Here is a 23,694-nt window from a genome sequence, read left to right as displayed (position 1 = left end):
AATACACAAACATATAATCATGCTGTCAGAATGAAAAATGCATGGCCGGAAAGTATATAATTGATCCAAGTGACAACACTAGTCAACACTATACCGTACACCATCTTGTCACAGGTTCCCGCACCGGCCACACGTGCTAGTGACAGCGGAGGAGTTTGTGGCACAGGTGGCATTTACAGTAGATGACCCCACGGCGCCAGAGGGCAAACGACTCACCTTCGGGGGGCCAGCGGGGAACGTTATGGAGATGCTGTCCACGACCATGAACTTCACGTGAGCTATTAATCCACATTTGCCTTGATACATAACCTGGTTGTTTGACTGGAAATATTAGGGTTTGACAAATAGACGCTGGTTGATTGCACAACTTGCCCAAGTTAACAAAAATGAAATATGAATGTGAACGTACCCTCTCGACGTATTTCTTGCTATGGAAAAGGTTACAAAATCATAAAAGGAGCTTAAATCACGTCCTTCTGACAGATACACCTACGTGAGATCTCCTGACAGGACTTGGGGCTTACTGCAAAGCGATGGGACTTGGACAGGCATGATGGGACTCATTACACGTGAGGTCAGTTGTATACTTCGGTTACCTCAACTTGGCTCTGATTTTCATCCTTTTGCAGGTTGTACTACGAAGCTCGATGGCAAAAAAAGATAGTGTTAACCCTTCCCTCCTTTTCAGAAGACTGCTTTATCACTAGCGTCCTAATCTAGTGCTAATCTCTTATTGCAGTAAACTTCTCGATATAGAATGGCAATTTTGGTCCAGGTTAGAACTAGAGTATATATAGCATATGTGCACCGAATACTCTTTGGCTTTAGGCACGTAATAGCGTCTTTCTTATCTATAAAATGTGAACATTTCTTTTAAACATTATTCTTAACTCGCTACTGCTTTTTTCTACTTGTTCTCATTAAAACCAATTTCTGTTGACTTACAATTTATGTTATTGCATTATTTTTTTTTTTTATCAAGAAGCAGCCGTATCTTAGGTAGATTCTAAAGTTTAATTATCCTTCTACATCTTTCCGCAATGTACAGTAGTTGTATTTTCCCATACATAAATTTCGATCCTCATGTTTCGCATACGCATCATCTGAAAAAAAAAAAAAAAAAAAAATGGCAGTTTTCCTTTCACATATTTAGTTCGCTGACAATTTCTCTCGAAATAACAAGTCGTGATCAATACAGAAAATATATTGAGTCAAGAAAACGATTTGTGAGTCGTTTCACGAATTACTCATCATAGTATCAAGTTGTAAAGACCAATCTTTTATGGAATATATACCGACATACATTGTTCTGCTGTTCTTCATTATATTTTAGAAAAACACTTTTCAGGAAGTGGAGTTTACCCCGGGACCATTTTTCTTCGATATAACCAGAAGCCAGTGGATAGACTACTCTCCATTTGTGTTTATGGGATATTATGTAATTCTCGCTGCCCGTGGTCGACCTGAGGTGAACCCGTGGGGCTTCCTGCTACCTCTTAGACCAAAGGTTTGGGTGGCTGTGCTGACAGCATTGTTGTCAGTATGCGTTGTGATGCTGCTTCTGTCCTACTGCCTTCCCACTTACATGCAAGAACTACACATGGCAGATACCAACACCTTCAAATGTGTGAGAGTTCTTTTGCAAGAAGGTAACTAGTATCTGCCATGTTGTGGTTTAACATTGAGTAATTTTAGACTGACTTTGAAGGGACTCTGAGAGATATGATTAAGTCGGAAAGGCTGCGTTAATGGAGTCATCATCCAGGCCTGTTAGCTTCTGGACTAGTCAATTTCTTTCTTTGAGATTACGAAAACAGCCAGTTGTTTCGCCCACATAGTTTCATGATGCTCAACCACTGTCTTGTGTTAGATGATGCCTAGTTTCATCTCGATAATGGCAGCTTACTGTAACCACTACTTTTATTTCACCAAATTTGCCAGAAACAGGTCATCAAATATTTTGGTGATCCATATCTAATTCTTCCAGATATAAAGAGAACTAATAGTCAGTGGTGGTGGGATCGTGTGATGCTGGGGGTGTGGATGCTGATGATGGTGGTGCTGACACAGAGCTACGTCGGCAACCTCATGTCCCTCCTGGCAGTCAGATACATAGACCAACCCTATCAGAGACTTGAGGACGTCCTTGACAACTCTGATGTTGGGATAATTGTTGTTCCAAACACTTTGATCATTAAATATATTGAAGTGAGTGGTTGTTCTTCAGGATGATAAAAAATAAAGAGTATATAACTGGCTGTCTATAATGCGATACTTTAATTGGTATGCTGTTAGTTAATTATGGCGTCAAAAAATATTCATAACAGTTTTGCTTCTAGTGATGTTTAAACTATTCATGAAATTTTTATCATAGTAACGCGCTGCCCAAAGTCTACGACAATTTCTGTCTATTAATAACATTCTTTTTTTTTTTTTGCCATGTACAATTTCTCAAACACTGAAAAGCAGCAAATTAATTTATGAGTGGGATCAATGATTTGGATAGGTAATTAAGTTCCTGATGCTATTTTTAGTCATTAACTCATGGGTCATCGGTAATTTTCGTATGTTAGATTTATAACGAAAATTTTAGGCCAGACATTTACACATACATTTTCTTTTTCGAATGACTAAGACCTCTTGTTTCCAAATCCCATAACATATACCGTAAAGTAGACAATATTTGATAGTCGTATTCTCGACAGACTGCCACGTCAGGTCCACTTCACGAATTGGGGAAACTGATGGGAACAAAACGGGTCACTTACAACATGTTCGTCGAATTACAAAAGAGCATGGAGACCGTCGTGCGCGCTGCCACTCACGTCATCTTTGACGTGTATCTCAACTATATCAACTTGCTGCCCAAAAGCTTTTCTCTCACAGGTAGTAATATGATTGTTAAAGTTACTGAAATTATGTATGTTCACTATATTTTTAGTTATCTGTATTTTAGAATATACCAGTGTATCATAGCAGTACCAAGCCAACAACATATTAATACTTAATATTTGTCATTCTAAAATAGCACACACACACACACACACACACACACACACACACACACACACACACACACACAACCTGCTATTGAACTGGTTATGTCACGTTAGCCATGAAATATAAACTGGCTTTTACTAAGACTTTTTTTTACTGAGTAAAATAGTCAGGTTATTTATGTTAACAGAATTATTCTTTTGAGCTTACATGGATCATTAAGGAAGAAACTCACAACGGATTGAATATTTCACCAGGGGAAGTTTTGAGAACTCCCTTTCACTTCCCAGTCGTTTGTCATCAGTTAGAATAAATTAAATGTTATCAGGGCTACTACGCCTGACAAACTGGTTAATATTAAAGGACCATATAGACGGAGAAAATAAAAGCGTTTACCTCTAAATGGTGCTTTTATTAAAATAAACTATACGAGTAGTGCTGGAGCAGTCAAGATGTTACGACTCCTCTTGTTACAATTTTCACTTGTAATTAATAATGTCAGTCAGCAAAGAAAGACACTGACACTGATGCATATAACAGAAATGAGGATTTCAGGGACAAACGACTGTTGACAAGAGGCAAGGGGGTAAATAAAAACGATTTTTCGGCAAATGTAAAACACTGCCTGGCATTTCAAAATAAGAAGCATCTTGTAAGTCCGAAAAAGGAATACTTCAGTAGTTTTCTAATAATATATGAGGCCTTATGTATTAATAATATTTAGTATTCTTTTTGCAGGTCGTTGTGATTTTTACCTTTCACGGAGCGTCTACGCAACCACTCCTCTGGCCATGGTGACTCAGAAGAACAGCCTCTTTTTACCGAGGATAAATAAGTTGTAAGTGTCCCTGTTTGGTGAAATAAGCAACAATGTACTACAGGTAAAATTTTGTTAAAGTATAATTCTTTTAAAAAATACAAATAAAAAATTCAACAATTATAAATATATAGGTCCCTTTCACAGGAGGGCTTTGGGAATATGATAAATTTACAAACATACACACATGCATACCATGAGATGTCTTAGACTAACAGACGAGAGCTCAGTATTTCACTTTTCATTTTTCTTAGCGAGTTATTCTTCACATACAGACATATAAGTGTCTCTTCTTGTGGTTAGATCGTACACGTTGGTGGAATCAGGGCAGTACGATAGATGGATGAAGTACTCAGAACACAATTCCAGCAGGTGCAAGAACCCACCCAGGATCATCACCGTCACCACCATTCTCTCACTCACCAGTCTTTGGGTAAGCCATGGTAGTAACTTCCTTCATCACTGGAAATAGGAGTTGCCTCACTGTACCTATTATCCTCCTCAATCTGATATTACATTTTATCATTACACCCAGACGATTTTATTTGATTCATGAGATTTTTTTTTTATCTGGGAGGCTGAACATAGTTTTTATTAACCCTTTTACTACGAGAGTGAGTCAGACTAAAAAAAATAAGTAACAAAATACTTCATTGGAGTATACTGGTGAAAAACTTGGGTGTATGTAATCGAGTAATGAGCATCTTTCTATATCTCTTAGGTAAGTATGTATTGTGTCACATTTAATTATGCAGGTAGGTATTTCGGATAAAAATAAAAGACCAGAATAAAACCTGCCTTTTGTAATTACGAATCTAGCTACGTATACATTGGACACTACCGCACCGCCAATCTTCCCATTGTATATGGTGGGATCATAGTGAACTTCATATCTGGTATATTGAAGTAGCCTGTGTTGATGTGTTAAGGCAGGGCAGTTGTCGGTGGATGATGGAGAGACACACGAGTTATGGACATAGCTTATGAGTCTCCACATCATCCTCCGAGAACTAGTCTACACAGATATTATCTGAGTGTAAGATTAGATTAAACGTCTAGGCTATACAAGACCACGGTACAGTAGAAAATAATTCAGTCTCTACTGTGGCCTAAAGATCAGTTGGAAGTAAATAATTGTTTTAATGGGTCTTTTATAGACATATATTGTGTGACGTCGTATGAACTTACTACGCACGTAAAAGGGGTATTATTAGTTTAGTCGATCTATGAAAGGATTACTGCCCTACATCATGCGTTATCCATTTTCAGGGCATGTTTGCGGTGCTTGGGTTTGGGTTCACAGTGGCTGTAGTGGTGCTGGTGATGGAGCTGGTGTGTGGTGGAGCCAGGTGGGGCCAAAAGGGCCAGGTGGCCACTTAAGACACACACCACTATCACCGTCACTGACCACACACAGCACCGTTGCTGACAATGCTCTTAACATGAATTACTTACTTCATTTTAAGGAAAGCAAATCAAATTGAATGAATTCAAAAAAAAATTTAGAGTAATATATAAAATTATACAAATGGCAAGGTATAAGAGTTGCTTTCAGAGACACTCACCGCGGTGTATTCCCATGGGTATCACTTTTACCGTTTGTGTAAGAATATATATATTAATAAATTTTGTCTTTTTTTTTTTTAATCCATTGCCTATGGAGTAAAGTTAGTGACCTAAGTATATACATGCAGCAACATTATAATTATGCTGCTTGACAGTATCTTCTTCCATCGAGGGTAGGGCTGTGTAGTCACACTTGTCTGTCTGTGTCTCCAGGGCATTATATAACACTAATGAGAGGCTCATCATGAAAATATGTGGGCATGTCCCTAGTGACCCAGCTGATCTATTTATTTTAGTTGATCTGTCTAGTTGATCTCTTGGAGTAGGTAAATTGTCATAGAATAGTGAGAGAGGAGGGAGATGTGTTAGCTGATTGATATGGTGAGAGCGGAGGGGGGTTTACTGGGTGGTGCAGTGAGAGGGGAGGGTAAGGTACTCACTGGCATGTGTAGTGAGAGAGGAGGGAAAGGTGTTCACTGTATATATAAGGGCCCCAGGAGGCCGGTCAGCACTCAGAGCTTAGCTGTTGCTCCAGGCTGTTGGAGATCACATTCCAGCCTCACCTTCCCCTACATTTTGATCGTGAGTCATGTGGCACTGTGTTGCATTTAGTCATATGGTACCATGTTAGTCATATTGTGCAGTGTTGTTTGAGATACGGTTCAGTGCTTATGTTAGTGAAATAGCACCGTGTTGCTGTCGGTGATATAATACTGTAAAGTGTTCCTATAAGTGATATTGTACCGTATTGCTGTTAGTGACATAATACCGTGTTGTTATTAGTCATATGGTACCGTGTTGCTATTACTCATGATATAACGCGTTCCTGTTAGTCATGTTGTACCCCCATTGACCAAGCAATGTATCTTTATCGGGGAGATGTTTATTAATCCTTCACTACCATATACTGACAGCTATAAATCAAGATAGTTTCCAACATTTTAATATTTTCTGATACATAAGTTTCAGACATCGAACATGAAAGCACAGCGATAGCCACAATGAACCTCTCTGACCGAACGAAACATCTTTGCGCGAAGGTAATTAGTATCTTTTATTAACTTAACATTCGACTTTTTTGGTGTTTACAAATCACTAAATTTCAGACAGCATGAAAGCACACCAAATACCTCTCGGTCAACTGGATATTAGCAAAAATATTTCCCGGCAATGGCATCTGTATCTTTTAAGATTAGTCCAGGGCATTTTTCTGTTGATTTCAGACTTGTTCTAATTATTTCAAGACCCATTTTTGTTTTCACACGCTTCATTTTGGGGGAACACAATCTTTTTTAGATTTAGACTTACTTTTCTTGTTTAAAATTTGTTTGTTATTGAATAAACTGTTTGTTTTATAACGACTTGTTATAGTTTTTATTAGTTTTTATTGTTCCTTAGACATACTTTCCTTACTTAGGCAGTTGGTGGGGATAGTTCATTTCTGTAAAGAGTATGTGATGTTTGTGGTACCCATGGACCATTTTTCCTTCATAACCCGTAACACAGAGCCTGTGTGATAACGCAGGCCGGTCATGCCAGCTAACCTGTCTCTAAGTACCAACCTTTCTCTTGATTAGATATTTGTTTCTGTTACTTAGAGGTTTGTTTCTGTTGCTCTGGGTTGATTTCTGTTAGTTCGATTTTTTTCTGTTGCTTGGAGGTTTGTTTCTCTTACTTAGAGATTTATTTTTGTTGCTTAGATATTTGTTTCTGTTGCTTTGAGGTTCTTTCTCTTACTTAGAAATTAGAATCTGTTGCTCTGAGGTTTATTTCTGTCGCTTAGTTTTTTCGGTTACTTAGAGACTTGTTGTTCCTGCTTAAAGATTTGTATAAGGACTTGTTACTGGTGTTTCGTGACCAATTTCCATCCACTATTGTAGTTTAAATAACCTACTGCTGTTTTTTTGCTCATTCTTCGTTAACCTGTTACAGTTTCCCACACCTTCCATGGGGTGGAGATATTACTAGGCTGCTTCGTGGGTCTTCTTCAGGATATGAAGCAGAGAACCAATGAAGTTCTAGGCACAGTCCATCCTAGGCAGGCTTGATGTTGCGATCTATATGGCAGACTTTCGTTCTTTTATTTTTCATGAATGGACCTCAGTACAGCAAATATATTATGGATTCGAAAAACTGCAGAGTAGGGTCAATTCCCGAAATTTACTACCAGTATCCAAACTTGCTTCCCAATATCCAAAAACAGTTCAAGACTTTTATATATTTTCCCTTACATTCAGAAAGTATTTAACTCAGAAGAGGTTTCTCGAATTGAATGAATTTCATAAATAGCCTTCATCAAACGGTTTACCAATATAATGAATGAAAATAATCCAGTAGTAAGAGGAATGCAGTAAAAGTAAGTCGCTCCGGCGAAGGGGATCAACAAAACTATAAAATGTACGTCCTACACTTGATGCAAAGTAACCAGGAGGATGAAGTTTTATTTTATATTTGATTGCTAAATAACTCTCTTAGAAAGAACATGGAAACAACACTGCCATCACGCCCAACCACCCTGACAGAACGCAGCACTTCCATCTGGTTGTGGGTGCGGGGCCTGTCAGCTCGTGCCATTGCTTGGGTAACCGGGTCCAGCGTCACCACTGTCTGCAAGTGGCTCAGGCGGTGGAAGCAGGAGGGACACGTTGAGAATAGGCTTCGAACTGGCCGACCTAGTAAAGGGAAACATTGGAAAGCAATTTACAGCCTTATTAAAGCGTTCCATCCCATAGCATTGCACAATGATGAGTTATAATTACCTGAAATGAATCTCAGAGCAATGGAAACAGATATCCATTATCAGAGTGGGTATACTAAATACCCTGGTCTATACAGGTATTACTGAGTTTCACGTAAACGCAAAGATGAAGTACTCATAATCACCTTCATTCAAAGTAACTTTGCAAACTCCTTCAGTTTTGAATGATTCCCTGCGAAACCAAACAAATGCTACCCAGACAGGCTCATTATATATGACAGCCGAGTGAACTGGTTCTATGTATCAAGATTATGAATTGCCAACAGATCACATGCCATAGTTTCGTTATCGTTCGTAGAGAAAAACTAGCAAGAGCCAAGGAAACGATAAAGGTCCCTTTAATGTAAATTCTTCTGCGTCTCCCTTATAAATGGGCAAAAGCAGAAAAGTGCGATATCTGTGCCTAATATTGTTTTTCTTATAAGAAGCTGAGCCGAGCAAACAGCTGACTGAAGCGAGATAAGAGATCTGAGATCTCATTTGTGCTCTTAGTTATATGAGCTCTTAATTAAGTGAGCATTTACATCCCAAAGCCACCATTACGTTAAGATTTTCAAGATACCACGTAATTGGTAAGTATATGGTATTATATTTTCAAGTGGTATATAAGCATTAATTTATATTGAAAAACTATTGTCCGTCTCTTTCAGAACGATATTATATGTTGCTGTTGTCATAGGTTAGGAAAGTTAAGTACAATCTGTATTTCATGTGTCATATCGAACTTTCTTGTATTAGGTTTTTTCCTTCTCGGACTATTGGCATTACAGGCTTCAGACTTGCTTTTGCTTCTTCGTCATACGATAAACTATTTTTTGTACTTGGCTAAAATATTTAACCAGGCTCCCTCACGTGCTTGTTATTAAAAGATTACCCAGAAGAAAATTATTATGACGTAAACTAAATTTACGAAATAAATACGTGTTTTTTTTGTTACATATTGGTATACGATTGACATGCATTGGTATATATATTAATGTGTAATGAATATCATAATAAAAATGCAACGCTGAATAAAGTCCATTTTCCTTTGAATATCATGTCATGAAGGTTATCAGACAGTCTAACGTATGTGTTGGTGACAGTGCTTGAAAGATGAGGGAAATCTGAGTTTCGTATGATAATATTGTGGTTTTAGATACAGATGTATTTTGAAAAAAAAAAAAAAAAAAAACTAACTTCCCCTATCTCTTCTTTCTGAAAAACGAATCTGTAAGTAATGAGAGAAAAATTATGGTCATGTTCTTTTTTCAAAGAACGGATAAAGAAAGAAGAGTGCTGAATTATGTCTGTTATTCCTAATGCAAAATATATCCCTTGAGTTACGAGGAGGAGCAGATTTACAGTTTCTTAATGACCTAAGGAGTGTTATGGTGGAGGTATGTTTAAGAAATAGATATGGTGGTGGAGGAGACCTGCCACTGTGGTCGTAACATATTTCGGCAGTGGTGGAGGCACTACGTAGTGGTCGTGACGTGTGGTGGTGGCCGAGGTATGCTGTGGTGGTCATGACGTGTGGTGGTGGCGAAGGTGTGCAATAGTGCTCGTGACGTGTTTCGGTGGTGGTGGAGGTGGCATTATGTCGGCTGCTCGGGGATACTGTGGCTCGGCATCAGGTCTCCTGGTCCTGGTTCAATGCACGCCTACATCACATCACAGGCACGTAGACTGCAGTAACAGGAAAGTGAGAGGGGGAAAAAAAAGGTTTGTTTCATTTTGATGTAAGCCATTAAATGTGCATCACCATATATCACCAAGTAATTTCGTTGTATTTGTTTCAGTTCCTTACCTTTTACGATAACAAAACAGACGTACACATAATTCTAATTAATGATGGGTTATCGGATGTTTCAAGCGACTATAACACTACTGAGCGATGATCCCTTGAAGGTTTGCTTAACCATAACTACACAGCTACTCGTCGAGTTTTGATTTAACTGAGGTATAATATAAAACGAACATTAACTATGCAACCTAACATCGCCAATTACCAATCACTGATTGACTGAACATGATTCATTCCATGCTTTTCGCTGTGTCCACCATCGTACTTGTCAGACACAACCATATCATGAATGGACAGCCGCTTACCACTGGATGACATGTTGGCCATAGAGCGGTGTTCTCAATTTTCTCTTCTACTGCTGACAGATGGCTCCTCATACGCGATCTCCATGATACAAGTAAGTAAGCACAACTGTAATGGAAAAACTGCTTAGAGCTGCAACAGAGGAGCCTAATAGGGTCAAGTTAAACATTAGGTCAGTTCTTACTTTATTGTACGATACAAGTAATTCACATTTTCGGCTTTAACCTTATGTGTAACTGAATGAACTAGATAAGCCAAATTCTGCCCAAAGTTAATCAAAATTGTAATACTTGCGGCTAATATGTTTAATTTAATGCTCTTGTTATCCTTATTGTTGCTTCAATTCAGAAGAATAGGAAAGATTTATCATTATGTGTTCTCTTTCAGGACCTAGCATACTTACATGCTCCTTGTGGAGTCGGAGTGTTTGAGGTGAATACTAGTGAACAAAACACCACCATGACATACGAACAGCTTTGACAGAGTATAGCCACAGCTCGACAGGTATGTGGCCACGGCATGTTGATGAATTAGGGTGAAGAAACTGGTCTCTGGAGACAATAACTCATAATTCTTTGAAAATTTTCATGCATAAACACACACGACTCAATAATATTATTTCTGTTCCCCTTTTCCTGCTGTAGCCGGCATGAAATACAGAAAGACGTCATCAGGCTGAAGGAACCGGACATAAAACAGTGTAGTTCATTAAGTATTCGTACGAGTTAGCATTGTGTAATGAGAAGTATACTTGGCCCACAACCGAGAGATCCCTGTTTCAGTTTCTGGACCACCGACAGGAACTTAGGACAAGGACACATCAGTGACTTAAGCGAAAGCCAGAATTGTACAGAAAATTCGATGGGTGTAAATCGTAGTTAGGGGGAGCATTAGTGTCCTTTCGTTCTCACACGATTATTCATGTCGGCACCATTAGTTTCGTGATAATATTCTTGATGGCATTATGTTCCTGATATTTATGTTGGACACGATTAGTTTTGTGATATTATTCGTGTTGGCTCCGTTAGGCTCGTGATATTTTTTATGTCAGCGCCATTAGCTTTGTGATATATATAACTTATGTTGGTACTATTACTTTCGTAATTTTATTCATGTTGGCACCATTAGCTTGGTGATGCGTTGTGGTGCGTGACGATGGTGGGGGTGAGCGATGACCCAGCCTTCCTCGCCGGCTTCGCTGAGTCCTCCTTCAAGACCCACCTCCTGCTGGTCCAGAAAACAAAGCTGCTCGTATTCACTCCCATCCCTCTCCTCCAATTCCAGACCCTTCCCCACCTTCACAGGACTCTCTCACGAACCACGTCTCTCGTTTCTGTTGTGGACTATACCTTAACAGTCTTCAGGTAACAAGAATTATCAGTATATAGTTGCCGGCATAAATACTGCTCCATTGTAAATATCTAGGCTATAAACAATGAATTTTAAAACGCAGTGAAATGGTCAGAGTCGTTCAAGTTTTTCACATTATAATTTAACATCTTCATAAATACCTGACCTTGTGATCCTATTTATTGCAACCGTACAAGAACACAACATAAATAGTCGATAATTCTGAGTTTTCATTAATGGACGGATTGTTTTTTTTTTTGTTTTTTTTCATCAACAGAACCAAAGTGTTCTCATGGCTGCCGTTCACCGACCCAGAATCCCTACCACTACAAGTGGCATCATGGACTATCGATCAAAGTCTAACTTTCACCCATCCACCAGATCTTTTCCCCCAGAAGTTCTTACGGTAAATTTTGTGTGTCGACAATCTGCTGTAAGATATTGCTAAACACAAGAGAAACTAACCTGCATACATGAGAGATCTTGTATGGTAATTTGTAAAATTATTATTACAGCATTCCCGCAAATTACCGACTCGCACACTAAATAAGAGATGGTGCAAGATCACATGATTCCTACAGGGGAAGAGACGAGAAATATATAAATATTCTGACTGGATGAAGTTACTAGAATGGGACTAATTTTACCTGAATTCGTGTATCTGGACCTAAATGACACTGAACCAAGGTGAGCGACATAAATGGTCTGTATGTACTGAAGTGTGCGTGAATGAACAGTAAATATATATATATTTTTTACCGTAACTATGACACGTGTTTCGTCCTTTTGCAGCTTATTTCACATAATTCTGCCAAAAAAAAAAAAAAAAAAAAAAAGACAATACTACAGCTCTACATAATTCCCATAACACCTCTTCATGGCTAGCATCATATTCGAGTTTTGATCTGTTTTTATAACTCTGCGTTCAAGATGAGCAGATGAGAGTTTAAGGACAAGTTAGAGTAAAAAAAGTATAGACTGTAACTTACAGTACCTAATTGTATTTATACAGCTTTCTTGAATCTAAATTAACTTACCTGAGCCTGAACATTAATCACTCTGAACGATCTGAAAGGCCGTAGGTTATGCCAACATTACGCAACAACATGACGATCACCGTGGTTGTTTTCTTTAACAGAAAAAACTTGCACAACTGATACTGGAAAACAAAAGCATATTAAGTCCAGTTTCTGTTTTGTGTATAATACATAAACATACAGTTATGCTGTCAGAATGAAAATTGCACTGCCTGAGAGTATATACTTAATCCAAGTGACATTACTAGTCAACACTATACCGTACACCATCTTGCCGCAGGTTCCGGCACCGGCCACAAGTGCTAGTGACAACAGAGGAGTTAGTGGCACAGCTGGCATTTACAGTTGATGACCCCACTGCACCAGAGAGCAAACGACCCACCATCGGGGGGCCAGCGGGGAACGTTATGGAGATGCTGTCCGCGATCATGAACTTCACTAGAGCTGTTAATTCACATTTGCTTTAATACACTCTGTTTGACTGGAAATATTTGGGTTTGATAAGTAAACGCTGGTTGATTCCACAACTTGCCCAGGTTAGCAAAAATAAAATATGAATATGAACGTACCCTCTCGACTTATATTTTGCTATGGAAAAGATTTAAATCATCATAGGTGCTTAAATCACGTCCCTTTGACAGATACACGTACGTGAGATCCCCTGACAGGACTTGGGGCTTACTGCAAAGCGATGGGACATGGACAGGCATGTTGGAACTCATTACACGTGATGTCAGTTCCATAGTTCGTTTACCTCATCTTGGCTCAGATTTTCGTCCTTTTGCAGGTTGTACTACGAAGCTCGATGGCTGAAGAAGACAATGTTACCATTTCCCTCCTTTTTGTAAGAATGTTGTATCACTAGCGTCCTTTTCTAGTGTTCATCTCTTATTGCAGCAAATTTCTTAAAATGAAAAGGCACTTTTGGTCCAGGTTAGAGTATTAATAGCATCTGTGCACCGAATACTCTTTGGCTTTGGGCTCGTAATAGCGTCTTTCTCACCTGTAAATTTTGATCATTTCTTGTTAACATTGTTTTTCGCTCGCTACGCATTTTTTCTGTTTGTTGCCTTTAAAACCAGTTTCTCTTGACTTGCAATTTATGTTACTGCATATATATTTTTTTAAAAACAAGCAGCCGTATCTTAGGTAGATTCCAGCGTTTAATTATCCTCCTACACCTTTCAGCATTGAACAGTAGTTGTATTTTCCCTTACATAAATTTCGATCCTTATGTTTCGCATATACATCATTTGAACATGCATCTTTTTTTTTTCTTTTTTTTTTTTCTTTTTTCTTTTTTGTCAGTTTCCGTTTCAGATATTTAGCTCGCTGAATATTTCTCTTGAAATAATAAGTCGTGTTCAATACAATTAATATATTGAGTCAAGAAAACGACTTGTGAGCCTTGTCACGAATTACTCATCAGAGTATCAAGTGGTAAAGGCCAATCTTTTATTGAATATATCCCGACATTCATTGTTCTACTGTTCTTCATTATATTTTACAAAAACTCATTTCAGGAAGTAGAGTTTACTCCGGGACCATTTTTCTTTCATATAACCAGAAGCCAGTGGATAGACTACTCTCTATTTGTGTTTGAGGGAAATTATCTAATTCTCGCTGCCCATGGTCGACCTGAGGTGGACCCGTGGGGCTTCCTGCTGCCTCATAGACCAGGGGTTTGAGTGTCTGTGCTGACAGCACTGTTGGCCGTGTGCGTTGTGATGGTGCGTCTGTCTTTCTGCCTTCCCACTTATATGCAAGAACAACGCATGACAGATACCAACACCTTCAACTGTGTGCGAGTTCTTTTGCGAGAAGGTAACAAGTGTTTGCCATGTAGTAGTTTACACTGAGTAATTTTAGACTGACTTTGGAGGGACTCTGAGAGATTAGATTAAGTCGGAAAGGCTGAGTTAATGGAGTCATCATCCAGGCTTCTTAGCTTCTGCACTAGAGAATTTCTCTCTGTGTGAAAACGAAAAGAGCCAGTTGTTTCGCCCACATACTGTAGTTTCATGATGCTCAACCACTGTCTTGTGTTTGATTATGCTTAATTTCATCTCGCTAATGGCAGCTTACTGTAACCACTACTTTTATTTCACCGAAGCTGCCAGAAACAGGCCGTCAAATATTTTCATGATCCATATCATTTGCTTGACTAAATTATGTTTTCCAGATATAAAGAGAACTAAGAGTCTGTGGTGGTGGAAGCGTGTGATGTTGGGGGTGTGGGTGCTGATGATGGTGGCGCTGACACAGGGCTACGTCGGCAACCTCATGTCCCTCCTTGGGAAGATCAACCCTACCAGAGACCTAAGGACGTCTTTGACATGTCTGATGTTGGGATAATTGTTGTTCCAAACACTTTGATTAATAAATATATTGAAGTGAGTGATTGTTTCTTCAGGATGTTAAAAAATAAAGAGTATCTAACTGGTTGTCTATAATGCGATACTTTAATTGATATGTTGTTAGTTAATTGTGGCGTAAAAAAATATTCATAAAAGTTTTGCCTGAAATGATGGTTAAATTATTTATGAAATTATTATCACAGTAACACGCTGCCCAAAGGTTAAGGCAATTTCTGTCTATTGAAAACTTTTTTTTTTCTTATGTTTGATATATAACCAAAATGTTCTGCAAGACATTTACACACACCTTTTCTTTTTATTCTTTTTGTCGAATTACTAAAAAATCGTGTTTTCAAATCCCATAAACATATACCGGAAAGTAGACAACATTTGATAAGCTTATTGTTTTCAGACTGCCACGTCAGGTCCACTTCATGAACAGGGGTAACTGATGGGGACCAAACGGGTCACTTATAACACGTTCGTCGAATTACAAAACAGTATGGAGACGGTCGTGAGCGCTGCCAGTCACGTCATCTTTGACCTGCATCTCAACTATATCAACTTGCTGCCCAAAAGCTTTTCTCTCACCGGTTGTAATATGGTTACTAAAGTTACAGAAAATATGTATGTTTAATTTTTAGTTATCTGTATTTTAGAATGTATCAGTGTATCATAGAAGTACCAAACCAGCAACATATTAATATTTAATTGCTGTCATTCTAAAATAGCAGGAACACACACACACACACACACACACACACACACACACACACACACAAAAGCTGCTGTTGAACTGGTCATGTCACGTTAGTCATGAAATATAAACTGGCTTTTACTAAGACTTTTCTTTACTGAGTAAAATAGTCAGGTTATTTAAGTTAACAGAATTATTCTTTTGAGCTTAGATGGCTCATTAAGGAAGATACTCACTACGGATTGAATATTTCACCAGGGGAAGTTTTAAGAACTCCCTTTCCCTTCCCAGTCGTCTGTCATCAGTTAGAATAAATTAAATGTTATCAGGGCTACTACGCCTGACAAACTGGTTAATTAAAGGACCATAGAGATGGAGAAAATAAAAGCGTTTACCTCTAAATGGTGCTTTTATTAAAATAAACTATGAGTAGTGCTGGAGCAGTCAAGATGTTACGACTCCTCTTGTTACAATTTCCACTTGTAATTAATAATGTCAGTCAGCAAAGAAAGACACTGACACTGATGCATATAACAGAAATGAGGATTTCAGGGACATATGACTGTTGACAAGAGGCAAGGTGGAAATTAATTAAAAGCGATTGTTAAACAAATGTAAAACACTGTCTGGCATTTCAAAGTAAGAAGCATCTTGTAAGTCCGTAAAAGGAACACTTCAGTAGTTTTCTAATAATATATGAAGGCTTATGTATTAATAATTCCTAGTAATTCTTTTTCCAGGTCGTTGTGATTTTTACCTATCACGCAGCGTGTATGCAACCACCCCTCTGGCCATGGTGACTCAGAACAACAGCCCCTTTTTACCAAGAATAAATAAGTTGTTGTAAGTGTCCAAGTTTAGTAAAAGACGCAATAATGTACTACAGATAAAATTTTGTTGCACTATAATGCTTTTTAAAAATGCAAACAAAAACGTAACAAATATCTACAATATGGTCAGTTTCACAGGAGGACTTTGGGTATATGATAAACTTACACATATACATACATACACACTGAGATAGCTCGGTATTTCATCTTTCATTTTTCTCAGCGAGTTATTCTTCACATACAGATATATATGTGTCTCTTCTTGTGGTTAGATAGTACACGTTGGTGGAATCATGGAAGTACGATAGATGGATGAAGTACTCAGAACCCAACTCCAGCATGTGCAAGAACCCACCCAGGATTATCACCGTCAACACCATTCTCTCACTCACCAGTCTTTGGGTAAGCCATGAGAGTAACTTCCTTCATTACTGAAGATAAGGTAGATTTACCTCACTGTACCTTTTATCCCCCGCAATCTGATATTGCATTTTATCATTACACCCAGACGATTATATTCGGTTCACAAGAGATTTTTGAACACGAGGGCTAAACATAGCTTTCATTAACCCTTTCACTACGGCAGTGAGTAAAGTTAAAGAATAAATATTAAAATACTTCACTGGAGTAAAATAGTGAAAATCTTGGGTGTATGCTATCAAGTAATGAGCATCTTTTAATATCTCGTATGTAAATATGTACTGTGTCACATTTAATTATGTAGGTAGGTATTTCGTATAAAATTAAAAGACCACAGTAAAACCTGCCTGTTAGGGCATGTCCACACGTGCCCTCGAACATATGTTGACAGCAAGGTTGGCAACATGTTTGGGTACATGTATGCAGCAACATTTGGAGATGTGTGCAAACACGTTTCATTGCAGCTTCGAACACTGGCAGCAGAGGCGTTGGGATATGAGTGTCTATACCAGGCAGCTGGGACTTCATCATGATGTTTCCAACATAATCCGGACGCTGCTGTTCCCAACATGTTTGCAGCGTGTTAATTATTGTGTTGCATACATGTTGCCAGCACATGTTCAAGCACACGCGTGGACGCGCCCATGTAATTATGAATGTAGCTGCGTACATTGGACAATACCCCGACTCCCATCTTTCCATTGTATATGGTGAGATCATAGTGAACTTGACTTCATATCTGGTACATCGAAGTAGCCTGTGCTGATGTGTTTGGGCAGTTGTCTGTGGGTGACGGAGAGACAGACGAGTTTTGGACAAAGGTTATGAATATCCAGATCGTCCTCCGAGAAAAAGTCTATTCTGACGTTATCTGAGTGTAAGGGTAGATTAAACGTCAAGGCTATACAAGACTATGGGATAGTAGAAAATAATTCAGTCCCTACCGTGGTCTCAAGATCAGTTCGAAACAAATAATTGTTTCAGTAGGTCTTTTATAGACGTATGTGTGACGTCGTAAGAACTGACTACGCATGTATACTGTAAGGGGCATTATTAGTTAAGTCCATCAGTGCAAGGATTACTACCCTACATCCCGCGTTATCCATTTTCAAGGCTTGTTTACGGTGCTTAGGTTTGGGTTCACATTGGCTGTGGTGGTGCTGATGATGGAGCCGGTGTGTGGTGGAGCCAGGTGGGGCCGAAAAGGTCAGGTGGCCACTTAAGACACACACCACAATACCATCACTGACCACACACATCACCGTTGCTGACAAAGCTCTTCATTTTAAGTTTGATAAGGAAAGCAGTGCATACTAATCAATTAAATAAATTCATAAATAATTTAGAATTACATATAGAATTATATAAATGGCAAAGTATAAGAGTTGCTTCCAGTATCACTCACCGCAGTGTATACTCATTGGTATCACTTTTACCCTTTGTGTAAGAATAGATATTAATAAATTTTGGAAGTCTTTTTTTTTTTCTTTTCCATAACCCACTGCCTATGGAGTAACGTTACTGACCATAGTATACACGTGTAGCAACATTATATTCTCATTGACAGTATCTTCTAACATTGAGGGTAGTGATATGTAGTCACACTTGTCTATGTCTGTCCCTCCAGGGAATTATATAACACTAATGGAAGCATTATCATGAAAATATGTGGACATGTCCCCAGTAACCCAGTTGATCTATTTGTTTTAGTTGATCTGTCTAGTTGATCTCTTGGAGTAGGTAAATTGCCATGGGATAGTGAGAGTGGAGGGGGATGTGTTCACTGACTGATGTGGTAAGCGGGGAGGGGGGTGTTTACTTGGTGGTGCAGTGAGAGGGGAGGGGAAGGTAAACACTGGCTGGTGTAGTGAGAGGGGAGGGAAAGATGTTTAACTGGTATTATTAACTGATCTTGAACATGAAAAGGGTTGTCAAATGTTAGATGCAAGTGTTAGATAGTAGCCAGAGGGTGAATCCCCTGAGCAAATGTGTCTGAAGGGCAAGGAGAGATCTTTGTAGAGACCGCTACATCCCTCGCCAGAAATACGGTACCATGGTACGTACTGGAACTGCCAACCCTGTGGCCGTGATGCGCGAGCCCTAACACTGAGTTCCTCTGACCCCAAGAAAAATACACTGAAATGCATCAGTTTCCCATGAGAATATTAAGGAATAACTTTGTAATATGTAGAATTGTCTATACTGGTGTATTCGCAACACATAACATTCTCTTTTATCCACTGAAATGTTGTGCAACAGAATTCTGAAAGAAGTACATATGGTTAAAATTGCCCACGTTAGGGTGTGTATATTATGCTTAATTAGGCATTAAATTAGTTAATTATGCAGCTTAGGTATGGAAAAGGAAACGTTATAAAAATGGTATTGCCTAAAACGACGCACTTCTCTTACACTAAAATTTTTCTTATCTTTCATTTTTGAGACAACTCAAGAACATTTTTTTAAATGGATTAGAGGCTACAAGGAGTAAATTTATTTGTATCAGATGACTGTAAATAATTACATACAGTCGAAATGTGACTAGTATTTTGATGATACACAATGAGGTAAGCTAAGATCAAAATGCTAAAACTATTAATATTGTCAAGTCCATTTAATTACAACTAGGGTCAACTTGCCTGAGGCATGAAGCAGGTGGGCGTGTACAAGAAGACAGGTAACACCCAGACTAAGCCCCAGTCTCCCTGCAGCAGCAGCCATCACACCACCACAAACTTCCAGAGAAGAACTGCTGTCTATAAATAGTATTTCTGTTTTGTTTTGTACCTGTATTTTAAGGATATGCTATCTTTGGAAAATAATAGACAAAATTATCAACAAGATACCCATGGTGTACTAAGCAATGAATTGTTGTAAAGCTGATTAGACAAATAGGGTTCAAAACTCACAAACTCACCATATTTTGCTCTACTTATTTTAACAAGTATTTTGTGGTAAGAAGATGCAAAGAAAGTGCAGATGCAAACATTATTTAATAAACCTGTCTGTTTCATAATGAGATGCTTCTCCCTTGGTGTACGATAATCTAAATGGTAAGAAGTTGGGAAAGAAGGTAGTGTGATGTTACAGTTGAATGAAAGTCACGCTGCAGTCTCTTTGGTTTATATTTCATCTGCTTGAGAAAACTTGCACATAAGTCTAAAGCGCGTCATATCAAAATTAACATCAGAATTAAGAAGCTGGCAAACCAAATGGAACTAAAATATAAGACACACATGGGTTCCTTAACTAACCATGACATACATGAAGCCAACCTTGCAAGAAATCAAAAGAATATGTTTTCATGAATGTAAGTGGGCTGATTAAAAGGTGAAGCATTGTACGACAGATGTGTTAAATTACTGTTACAGAAATGCTACAAATTTTTCCAAAGAAGAATGAAATATAATTATCTTATTCAAAGGACAATTTTCTAAATTGTTAAAGTCTGTTAATCTGACTGATCAAAACACTTCTTCCTGGTGATTCTAAATAGATTCATATCAACTGAGAGAAAGGAATCAGTTCTATATTAACCCTGGAACACTAACCCCCGATCCGACTTACACAAACACTACCGTGGGGTTGACTGAACCCCATTTTCGAAAAATTTAAAAAATAGTCAGAATTAGAATTTATTCAATTCCTTGGCATACATAGAAAATATGGCCTTTGTACTTCAATCTGAGTGAAAAACCAATGACCCGAAACAGAATCTTAACACTAAGGTGGATAACTAAAAAAAAAAAAAAATGTAAAAATATTAAGATTAACTAATGATTAGGCTGAAGGCCAGTGCTATACGGAGACGACTGCAGCTACGGGCATGGTTGTAGGCAAAGAAACACCCTGGTAATGGGAGCCTCTGCTAACATACCCACATCCTTGGGGCAGCACTAGGAAGTGTGTGGGAGGGAATTTTTTTTTTTTTTTTTTTTTTTTTTTAGTCAAAGAATGACTAGTGTGTGATGGATATTTTTTTTTACCTATATTTACCCCTGTAAATGAACAACAACTAACTATTATTGATCACCAAGGCTATAGCCATTGATTACAAAAGAATTCTTACGGATTATTATATTTTTTTCTTTGACAAACGAATAATCTTCCATATGCAAAATGAAGACTATAATCTTATGTTAAACCATATATCCTGTACTTGAACTAATAAGTACAAGTGTACATAGGTGTGTACAGTGTATGTACTGGTGTACAGATGTACTAATCTCAAAATAATATTCCTGTCAATTATTTCCCCCAAAAAACTAACACCTACTGTATAAACACTAACGTGGGGTTGAGCCAACCCCAAGCATACTTTTCAGCATACAAATACAAGCGAGCTGCACAACACGGTCAATTTTTACACGTTGCCCTTATCCGAATTTTTCATCCAACCTGAGTGTTTCCTGTTGTTTTTGGTATGATTCGATCGATTTTGACCTTCGTTTCTATCGCAAGTCGCTAGTTTTTGTTGAACGCCACTAGCGACTTTCGGTGGAAAGGACCGGTCCAAATCAACGCAAATCACACCAAAAACAACAGAAAACACTCAGGTTGGACACCTATTATCACGTGAAACGTATTTTTTTTTTGGGGGGGGAGTTCTTCCCCCTCCCCCCAAGAATACTGGGGGACTTGTGGGAACCCGGGGTGTTGGGTGGGGGAAAAACGCAAAAGCAAGTGATTTCCTACTGTAACTGTTATCAAAATCAAACAAAAAACACTAAAATCCTTCGGAAGAAAATAATTTTAAGCTTTTTAGGGAGTTAGTGTTTCCTAACTGGGGGGCTTCGCCCCCCAGACCCTCCGACCCAGACCGTGCTTCCTAACTGGGGGGCTTCGCCCCCCAGACCCCCCATGACATTAACCAAACCTCATCTAACCTAACCTAACCGGGTGTAAATAAGAAATAATGCATTTACCTAGCAGATTACAGTTCCTCGTCCGCATCTGAAGAGTCGTCTGTAGCTGTAACAGCAAATGGTGACAGGCGGCAGTGCAACACTTTCTGATCCTCACGTAAAATGAAACTTTTGCCTTGATTTGGGTACTTTGTTCCTGTTGAAGGTAAAACACCATGCGATCACACAAAGTCAACAGTTTTATCTTCTTCCTGGTAGAACTGTGAAATAGCAGTGAAGTAATAAATTTTCCAGGCTTCCCAGTCTATGGTTGGAGACGAACTGACTTTTAAAACTTGCGAGCCCTAGCATGGGGCATTTGAAATTCTACTTTATGATTGGCTGATTCATGTGCTACGCATGCGCTTTATCCACCCACACACATAACACGCACCAACGAACACACACAACTGTCCGACCACGGCAGGGAAAATCTCTCCAATAGAAAATAATAAGTGTAATAAATTGCATAACTCATCAACGGTTGATTTAAGACGGAAGTGTCATAGAAGAAAATATGCTTAGAATTGCGTAAAGTATAAGGTGAGTTAGCCACTTTTGTTGTCAGTGAGGTGGGTGTAAGTACGAAATAATACCACCTATCTGTGATTGTGATTGGCGGAAGTCGCGTGTAACTCGTTTATTATCAATTTGCGAGAGAAATGCCATAGAAGAAAAGATTCTTAGAATGACCAATTCTACTAGAAAATGTTAAAGAAAAGTCGAAAATCGGATGAGGGCAACGTGTAAAATTTGACCCACAACACTACCTCCTTTCAAGAGCGGTTGTAGTGGCATGAAGGTACTGGGAGACCCAGCACCCTGGGCCCCTTATCTCCTAATGATCTGATTATCACCTCCTGGGGGAGGGGGTCACCTCAACCCCATGAAAGTGTTCTAGGGTTAAGAGGAGGGAAAGTTTGTCCCTTACATTTTGATATCTTTCTATTGCCTTCTACTTGATTGTTCCTACCGTGGGTACATTATTTTTCTACAAAGTATAATGAAGAACTACTTTTTCTATGCAGTACTGCTCAATTGCATAATGAGGTCCATGTCTCGGTAACAGCCTGCCTGATTAGCTCTGTTTGGCGGGTTATTTCAAAATTATAGTAATTTGCAAAGCAAACCATGCATAGGAAAAATATTCCAACCAAAGCGTGCATCAGTTCACTATTGTGTGAAACTCAGTAGTAATTTAGATTAGGATACTCTTAATATCCACTATTATACTGAAATTCTGAATGTACTAAACTGCATTTCACATCAAATATGCTTAACGCATAAGGGTGGAGTGCTATATGATGATAGGTTTTGATAAGCTTATGAATGATTTTGCATTCTTTTTCTTTTTTAGGTCTGCTTGTACGTGTCCTGTTTGCAACGTGGACCTCCTACTTCCAGCGATTGAGCTACCTGCAGGCAGTGGTGATGCGACACCCGGTTACTCTAGCTATGACACGAGCTGACAGGCCCCCCACCCACATCCAATAAAGCTCCTGCGTTCTGTCAGGGAAGTTGATCGGTATGACTGCTGTACTCCCATGTTCTGAAAATTATTGAACAAATTATGGAACCTTACTGCACTGATGACAATAAAAATAATTTTTGGGTGATAACAATACTGTTAAAACCGTTTTCACATAAACGTCAATGTGATCATTGAGGGACAACCATAATTCCATTTTAGGAAATCTTCGTGTCTGCTGCTGTATGCAATATACTGCAGTTTAAGAGTCAACCTGACAGTCATCCACAGGAGTACCAGCTAATTTTTAACCCTTTCATTACCGAAGTGCTCTGTTACTGTAGCTGTGTACCTCCTCCACAGTAACAGAGCACTTCGGTAATGAAAGGGTTAATGAAGGCTGT

General features: G+C 38.7%; 1 protein-coding gene across 1 annotated transcript in view; it reads left to right on the top strand.

The window, feature by feature from the left end:
- LOC145390952 (uncharacterized) overlaps nt 1-23,316 on the top strand; it is a 239,409-nt gene extending 216,093 nt beyond the window's left edge. The window contains exons 5-8 of the mRNA XM_080265689.1: nt 115-273; nt 13,256-13,401; nt 14,797-14,952; nt 23,180-23,316. Coding sequence (XP_080121815.1) covers nt 115-273; nt 13,256-13,401; nt 14,797-14,952; nt 23,180-23,316 — 598 coding nt within the window. The remainder of the gene's footprint in view (nt 1-114; nt 274-13,255; nt 13,402-14,796; nt 14,953-23,179) is intronic.
- Nucleotides 23,317-23,694: the final 378 nt, after the last annotated feature.

The sequence above is a fragment of the Coenobita brevimanus genome, chromosome 16 (assembly GCF_032717465.1).
Source record: "Coenobita brevimanus isolate Jiangsu-jjx chromosome 16, ASM3271746v2, whole genome shotgun sequence".
Taxonomy (NCBI): Eukaryota; Metazoa; Arthropoda; class Malacostraca; order Decapoda; family Coenobitidae; genus Coenobita; species Coenobita brevimanus.
This window is presented reverse-complemented; position numbering and strand designations above follow the sequence as displayed.